This window comes from Anopheles coustani, chromosome X (genome assembly GCF_943734705.1).
Source record: "Anopheles coustani chromosome X, idAnoCousDA_361_x.2, whole genome shotgun sequence".
NCBI lineage: Eukaryota > Metazoa > Arthropoda > Insecta > Diptera > Culicidae > Anopheles > Anopheles coustani.
This window is the reverse complement of record NC_071290.1, coordinates 17,479,453-17,487,635: the sequence shown is the minus strand read 5'-3', so window position 1 is coordinate 17,487,635 and position 8,183 is coordinate 17,479,453. Positions and strand designations below refer to the sequence as shown.

At 40.9% G+C, this 8,183-nt stretch overlaps 1 protein-coding gene across 1 annotated transcript; it reads right to left on the bottom strand.

Moving 5' to 3' along the window:
- Positions 1-416: 416 nt before the first annotated feature.
- On the bottom strand, positions 417-7,980 carry LOC131268719 (probable serine/threonine-protein kinase vps15). The gene is made up of 4 exons (XM_058270978.1): positions 7,613-7,980; positions 4,198-6,109; positions 1,164-1,402; positions 417-992 (listed from the first exon to the last, which is right to left on the bottom strand). Exons 2-4 carry the CDS (start codon positions 6,056-6,058, stop codon positions 585-587), a joined length of 2,508 nt encoding a protein of 835 aa, XP_058126961.1. The 5' UTR covers positions 6,059-6,109; positions 7,613-7,980; the 3' UTR covers positions 417-584.
- Between the last annotated feature and the right edge of the window lie 203 nt (positions 7,981-8,183).

Genomic DNA, 8,183 nt, shown 5'->3' with positions numbered 1-8,183 from the left:
ATTGAATATCCATCTTAACTGCCGATAAAAAATGGATTAACAAGAGTCCAAATCTTATCAACAAGCCAATCATTGTTTTAGCACTAGCGTGCCATATACATGAATGGCAAGGTGTGCTTAATGATTAATAAACACTCTGATGGGGGCTCGGAAGACCCGCCGGTTAAGAATCGGCCTAAAAGCGTCGGAGCAACCCCGGTGACGTGAGTTCGAATCCCAATTGAACCCGGACCTTCCGTGTAGGACTGACTATCCATACACAATGGGAAAAATATGGTGCAAATGAACATGACTGAAGATGGTGAATAAGCCAAAGGAGAAGACAACAGTCGGGAGTTTCTTGAGGAAAATGTAGCAAACCAGTTTGTTTTTTAATGCGCTGTGTAATATTACTAATTAATGTTGAGAAAGAAATATAGAGACAAAAAGCGTTTTCTATTTACGCTGATCACTCACTTGTTACACAAACAGTACACTCTTGCTATTTGCTTTTTGCTTTCATTATCTATGCAGCCGTTCCATCAACCAACACGGGATATGCTGTTCTGATTTCCCATCTATACCTATACTTCAATTTTCCGATTCTAAAATCCCGTACCAAATCCACGGTTGCTGATAGTGCTGCTGTTTCCTAGTGATCGCTGGGTGTTTCCAACATTGCCTCGTTCTGAGCGTTGTCCATAGCCTCCACTGCCACCACTGCCGCGGTTTCCACTACTGCCAACCCCTCCATTTCCACTTGCAATACTGCGCTGACTGGGGCCTCCACTGCCACGGTTTGATCCAGCTCCACCCTGCCCACCAGAAGGGCGTGACTGGCCGGCATTGTTGCCTCCCGATCGTGGTCCATTGACATTGGAGCTGTTTCCACCCAACCCTCCACCATTATTATTGATACGGCCGCTACCTTCACCTGGGCCGCGAATACGTGTTTTCTTTTCTTCCACGTTAAGTTTTTGCCCGTCGGGAGAATTTTCAGGGAAAAATAGAGGCTAAAATTATATATAAAACATGTATATATTTAAAAAAGGTTAAAGTCATCGTTATGTTTTAAGAAGGCACCGCAATAGTCCCCGTTAACCACGACAGCAGATTAAATCCGGATTAACAAATATAAGTAGTATTTAGCAACAACATAAAATTTTACATATATCTTCAATTACCATATTAGACAGACAAGTCTGCACGGAGCTGGGATCCTCGTAGGTTATAAAACCGTAGTGGGGTGGGGTCCGGACTCCAGGCATTTTCTGCACAGATTTTGAAAGGATACGCAAATCCACAACCGTTCCGAACTTACTGAACAGAGTCCTCAACTCATCTTCAGTTGCATGGTGTGGAATATTTCCTAGGAATAGTTGATGGTTGTCGCCGAACTGTGAGGGAGCACCTTGGCGACGATCTAGAAATGGAAATAAATCAAATAATACGTCATGAATAAAAACGCAATAAGAAGATGTATGCAGCACACAAAAATGTTGGGAGGTCAACTTCATAGCAAAAAACATAAAACTAGTTAATAAGGTCACAGTCTTTTACTGTGTTCCAACAAAAGTATGTGCTTCAGAATACACGGGTTCATTATATTCTTATACATGTTCTTACATCAATAATTTCATAACAATGTAGGATTTTTCCTGTCTTACTTTTAATAAAAACCTACATTTGAACTGAGTGGCATTGAACTGGGCCAAATGATATGTTTTGCTTATTTATATTTAATATACTATTTGGAAACTCAAAATAATTCATTGTACTGAGATAAGCAGCACTGAGCATATAGTTTTATAGTTTATATAATAGCCAGCAAAATGTGCTTGTTAACAGCTAAGGATCAAATAAGCAATGATAAAAGATGTTTAAGCCTGTTAGAATCTTTCCCAATTTTTTTCGGTCCCCGGATAATCATATTCCACGGATAATTGAATCTTCATACAAAAGTATGTCACATACACGTGTGTGTTGAATGCTAAAAAAAATTAACAAAAAAGAAAATGATGTTTACCAGCTCAACAATTTATTTACATTTATTAAACAAACTTATTTTTTGGACTCATAGTTGCTGTAACAACCATTTTTACCACCGTCACACCAATTAATATCAAACATAATCATAAGAAAACTAATTTTTCAAGTGTGACTTTTTTTAGTCCGACATTCTTAAGCCTCTTCCCGCCTATGCGAAAAGTAAAAAAAGAATAAACACACTACTTAACTCCATACACATCATGAGGTGTCGGAAGCAGTGGTTTTCAAACAAACCCTAATTTAAATAATGAAAAAAGTACTAAACAAGTATCAATTTCGTCTTACTTGTTGTATCTAAATCGAATAACCTTGCTCTTATATGCAATCCTCTCTGGTTTTTCCTCCTTCTCATGTTTTACAACTAAAAAATGGTGTTGCTTAGCTCAAAAAACATTAATTCTAATGACATACACACAATCGCATCACGCAAAATCTTCCTTCTACTGTGCACCAAACTAGATTTAAAGGTAGATAATTTTGTTGATATCAGATATCAATCCAATGTTGTAAATATCACACCGTTCTTAATTGTCCCACAAACCTTCACAAACATATTTCTAAGCGATCTAAGCGAAGGAAGTGCTTAATTTGGAGGAGCCGATATAATGACGAGCTCTTGGAATTGTATAGATACCCCACTGTTGGCGAAGTAGACTTGCCAGACTTGCTCCGGTGGGCTGGTCATGTCATGCGAATGACACCGAAAAGCCCACCGCGTAAAATCCTTTTAGGACTTTTCGGTCCTGTCCCGAAATGCAAAGGAAGCTTGGTAGGTCTAAATTGAGGTTAATGTTGTTATTGTTATTGTTATTTTGTTATAAAATTGTTCCCCATTAGGCTATACAAAGTCTAATCTTTAAACTAAACATACATGGGACATAGAAAGGAATGGTTGCGAGAAAGTCGGGAGAGTCAATATGGCCGTGGAGGATGTTGTCGATCACCAACGAGCGTGCGTGGCTGTTGCGATTCTTGACGCTAACCGGCCCCAAAAAACGGCCACGTACCGAGTAGGGAGGCAAGGTAGCGGAGCGGTCATTCAGGAATCGCCTGACAGCAAGACGCTTGAATTTCCTGTGCACCCTCTCCAACCTGTCCATCGGATGGATGGATGGCGTAGCTGAAGCCGCCAGAAAAGCTGGGATACGGAATTGGATCAGTTTGGCTAGCGACCGAGAGCGATTTCGAATGGAGGCCAAGTCATAAAGTCAGGCCAAGACATAAAGAAAGAAAAACCAAAGATTCCTAAACTAAAACTGTTGTTACGCAGTCGTCTTGGTCCAACTGGAATTCAAGCAGAGTTTTTCTAATACTTGCTCCAATTGGTTAATTTTAAATGAAAGCACCAAGGAACCCACTCAGTTAGATAACTAATGCCAATTGTATCCAAAAATGATGTGGTTTCGACTGAACGTAATTCTAAAAACATTCATTTTTTACTGATTTCAAAAATGGTAAAACTGGTAAAAAACACTAATGGTAAAAAACTGGCGAAGTATCTTGTATCTATCGTAGACAGTAGAATGGAAACTCTCTTTATCCCTAATTTATTTTCGTTTAGTGTATTGCAACTGTTTGTTTTTTGGAATGTTTTTTAAAATTATTATTAGGCTATTATTGAACAATATGAAAGAGGCAATTCGATTTAGAGACCACCTTTTTACCATTTTTATGGTAAGGGGGGTAGTGTGAGAACCCCCCTTTCCCCATCCACTACGTGGATGAATTTAACCTGTGTTATGTCTCTATGTATGCAGTATGTGTAAAATTTTTTGTGTCTTCAATGAGCTCTACTTGTTTTCAATTAATTTTAGAGGCATGGTTTTCGGGAGGGTTAGGGAAGTATGGAGATATCAACAAACGAAGGTTGAATAACTCATTCTTGGAAAATTAGCTACTAAATTTGTATGTCTCATGTCATTTAAACACAGTACAATATTACAACAAAAATTTAAAGCCTATGTACTGTGGAGGGGGATGAGGGTCCGCGACAGCCGAGCGGTAGCACCGGTTAGAAAATGGGCCACCACCTCGACGGCGTGGGTTCGAATCCCAACCGAGGTCATTAAGCCAAGAAGAAGAAGTACTGTGGAGTGAGCTCTACGGCTCGATGAATACAGTGTATGGAAATATATTGGACACTATGTATGTCAAAACTACAACACGTACCTTCACTGTCGTAATTCTGCCTGGAATATGATGACTGTCGGCCTTCTTGTTGTCGCATACTACCTCCACCGGTACCACTCAACGAGTTACTGTTAGTGCCGTTGCTACGTAGCGGCCGCAGTTGTTGCGAACGCTGCTGAGACATACCAGTTCCAGAACCACTGAGGCCAGCGCTGATCCTGTCGTCCTGACGGTCAGAACTGTACTTGCTGCTCACTCCCACTACATTTGAGCCCAAACCTCCGCCGTTAGAAGCGTTTGAGGCTGCAACGACTGGTGGAGGTGAAAGAATATCTCGCTGTTGCCGACTGTTACCTCCAACCGAACTTGCATTATAACTCTGATGTTGCGATTGTTGATGCTGTTGAGGGTGATTACTTCCTCCACCGCTACTTTGTGAACCCTGCTGCTGCTGCTGGTTGTGTGAATTTAGTGACGATTGCATTGTAGAGGAAAAACTCAATGGGGAACTAGCACTAACTCCAGATTTAACTAAGTTAGCGTACGTTTTAGGTTCTAACGTGACCGAAGCCGTTTGCTGTTGCTTTCCGAACATACTACTTCCGGATGTCTGAGGTTTTTGATGCTGATGTGTTTGTTGTTGCTGGGAATGCGAATGTAGTTGCTGGTGTTGCGGCGGCTTGTGCTGTTGCTGCTGCTGTTTGTCTAAATCGGTGGCATTGCGATCAAGCAGAGAGGCATTTTGTAGTGCAGTCGCAGTTGCATCGACATGGGCAGATGAAACGATTCCGGGCATTGTGGTCCCTGAATTCACATCATTCGAGTTAAGAGAGCTTTTCACCGCGTCCGAATCGTTTATTGAGGATAGCTGGTGGCGATTCTGTTGCTGCTGAGATATTCCAAGTTGATTAACAGTCGATGCTTGAATTTGGGTAAGCGATTGAAGAGGCTGATGTTGACTGGAAACAACGGTTTGACTGAGGTGCGAATGTATAGCGACATTGCTCGGATCAGCCACCGACTTTAGATTGGAACTTCCAGTACTAACATTCCCATGCTCAATATTAGCTGACGATAGGAGCGAAACACCAGTAGATGCAACACTATCCGCGGTGGGCACACTTTTCAGCATGTTGTCGTGGAGCCCATTCAGGAGCTGCTGCTGGGAAGTGGTTTGCGTTTGAGCTGCTGAGGGGGCGCCATAGGCCGCCGGTAGAACCACCGACGATGAGTTTATCACATTCGCAGGATAGAATAGCTGTTGTTGTTGTTGAGTGTTTTGAGCGGTATGCGTCGACGGAACTTGATGCTGTGGATGATGTTGGTGAACACCGACATTCACTAGACTGGACGCAACGTTGTGCGTGGTCGCACCAACAAGCTTGGAATCACCAAGAACAAGTGCACCATCAGTAGCATCGTTGACGAGCTGGTGGACGGCTTCTTCCTCGCCGTTCGCTCGCTCACTTGCGTCATCTAGCTCTTCGTCCGAGTACAAATCTTGATAGCGGAAAATGTCATTATGAACGTAGTACTTTTTAGGGGACTGCGCGGCAAGTACAAATGTTTGCGTGAAACGACGCATTGGTTGCCCATCATTCGACAGCTCACCCGTCACCTGTACTACCACACCGTTCCCTAGTGTTGCCTGTGAATCCACCTGACTGATCTTGGCGTGACAGTCACGGAAGTTAAGCTGTTGGATTTTGCTGTGTATCTGCTTTTGGCCGATCACGAGCGTTGCTTCCAGACTTTTAGCGTCTAAACCACCATGCAGAAAGCTTGAAGAATTGTTGTAGAAACGATGGAGATGATCGGGAGCCTTATTGAGGAGAGTATAATATTGACGAACAAACTCGCGTCCGACATTTTGCGGCGAAGGCTGGGCGTCCATTACCATTGTTGGCTGTGGTATTTTGTAAAATCTGTAACGCGAATGTTCGTTGGTTTCCTGTTAAGACGAAGAATAAAATTATTGTGAGTACGATCATTTTGCATTTGTTTCGTAATAGATAAATTGCTACAGGTTGTATGTGCCTTACACCGTGGATAGCTTATAATAAGATAAATTTAAATCGACAGGTGGGCGCCTGAACCTAACGAATAAAATAAATGAATACACCACGAGACAAAAAGACACAAATAAAGAAAAGATCAGCGGCGCCAAAATAAAGATGGCTTTCTGAACAACAAAAATAATCCAATGGTACGGTTCAAGTAAAATGCAATTTGACGGATCGTGTGCATCTCTTTACATACCATCAACACTAAGGATTAAAATTGGCAGATGTGATAAAACAATGTCCTGAATATTCTCATGAAAAGACAGGTGGTTGACATAATGCCTTATGCTGCTTTTGTACAAATATGCTCGTTTGCGATGTTTTGATGATTGAAAGCAGTTTTTTCATTTCAAGATGACTGAATGATCATTGAAAATTAATTTAATTGATACTTTAGGCAAATCATAACCGCATTTTGAGAGAGCCCAACCTAGCTTTTAACCGAACAATAGAGTATGTATCGGTTATGTAGCCATTATATGAACTACTACTATAAAGTATGCAGATACCCTACCATCATCGACGTTTTACTAACATAAATAACGCAGAACCTGTGAATTGCCATTAATGCAGCGATTTGGACGGGTACTTGGCATGTACATTTTCTACTACCGCTACCGTTATTTGTTCGTTTGGTTATTGTTTTGTTATCATTTGAAATTTTTGTTAAATAGTATCAGAAACTTTAGTGATGTACGTTTTCATAGGCAAAGAATAGCACGATGCAACCACCCAACTGCACAGTGCCACAATTTCCTTTCCATTTAATTCGCAATGCATGCTGCAGAATAATCCCAAGCTGTAAATGTCAACAGCGATTTCCGCCATTTTTGTGTTATTGGAAGCTGCACGGCTGCACCAATTACGAAAAAGATAGAAATTCATTCTGATTAAGCAATTGAAATTTTGTTAAAACTGGCTCAATCCGACGTAGGCCAACCAGATTTCTTCTAGATTTAGCAAGCTTCTACACTATCCAGGTGCTCTTCACATTTTGTATCGACAATAATAAGCATGTGTGTGAAAGCTTCTACATTTTTTTTACAAATCATTACATGCCTAGGAACATTTCATGCTTGTGTACGTGACAGACTGTTTCATATTCTCCTTGTCTTTTCTGGAATCGTTTGTCTCTCTGTTCTTTTTTATTGAGGGTCGCTCTGCGGCATCTTACCAATGTTGGGCATCGTGCCCATCGCATGTACGAAGTCACCACTCGAGAACTAGAGAGAGCGAGAAGCATGGTAAACGACACCACATTTATCACAAATGCTTCTTAATCCAAACGGGCTTCTCAGGTATTTTAATTTGAAGAAAAACAAAAATTCTGATTTGCAGGATATAAATAGGAGAAACGATATACTATGTATTAGACAAAAAAGTTCACTGACCTGATAACAATAGGGGTTAATGAGGAGTGCTTAAACAAGTGTGAAGTTTGCACCACTTTAATAATCGTAGAAATACGGATAGTCTCTGGTAATGCTGACAAAAATCGAGACAGGAAGTCAACGACTAGCGCCGGGAATATTTTCTAACTCAATTGCAGTGCTCTAATCTCTTCCGCAAGCTGTGAAAGAGCACTCGTGAGTTGTAGTTAAGCTTACTTTGGAGAGATAAAAAGTATGTTTTAAGGGAAAATGTTTATATTCACACTTAAAAACACTGTTTGGAACTTATTGTTACTTTCACGTATAAACCGTTACTATCAGAGAAATAAACGATGTTTGTCTACTCGGAAATATCGACGAGCCCTGAACGCGTCTTGAGGACCGCAACTTGATGACTGACTCTCCGTTAATGATAGTTCCTGTTCCCTCTTATTCGATGAGACAACTATATGTAACCAACGCCAGAAAGGTTGATACATGTGTATGACATTATATACAAATAGCACAAGGTGCGGAAAGCAACTAGCAAGTTGAACTAAATTCAATTAGTTAAAATTAAAAAAATGAATTT

Coding starts and splice junctions, on each gene's coding strand:
- LOC131268719 (XM_058270978.1), bottom strand. CDS start 6,058: ATGGTAATGGACGCCCAGCCTTCGCCGCAAAATGTCGGACGCGAGTTT. Junction 1,403..4,197: donor GCAGAATTACGACAGTGAAG/GTACGTGTTGTA, acceptor TTCCATTTCTAG/ATCGTCGCCAAGGTGCTCCC. Junction 993..1,163: donor AGACTTGTCTGTCTAATATG/GTAATTGAAGAT, acceptor ATATAATTTTAG/CCTCTATTTTTCCCTGAAAA.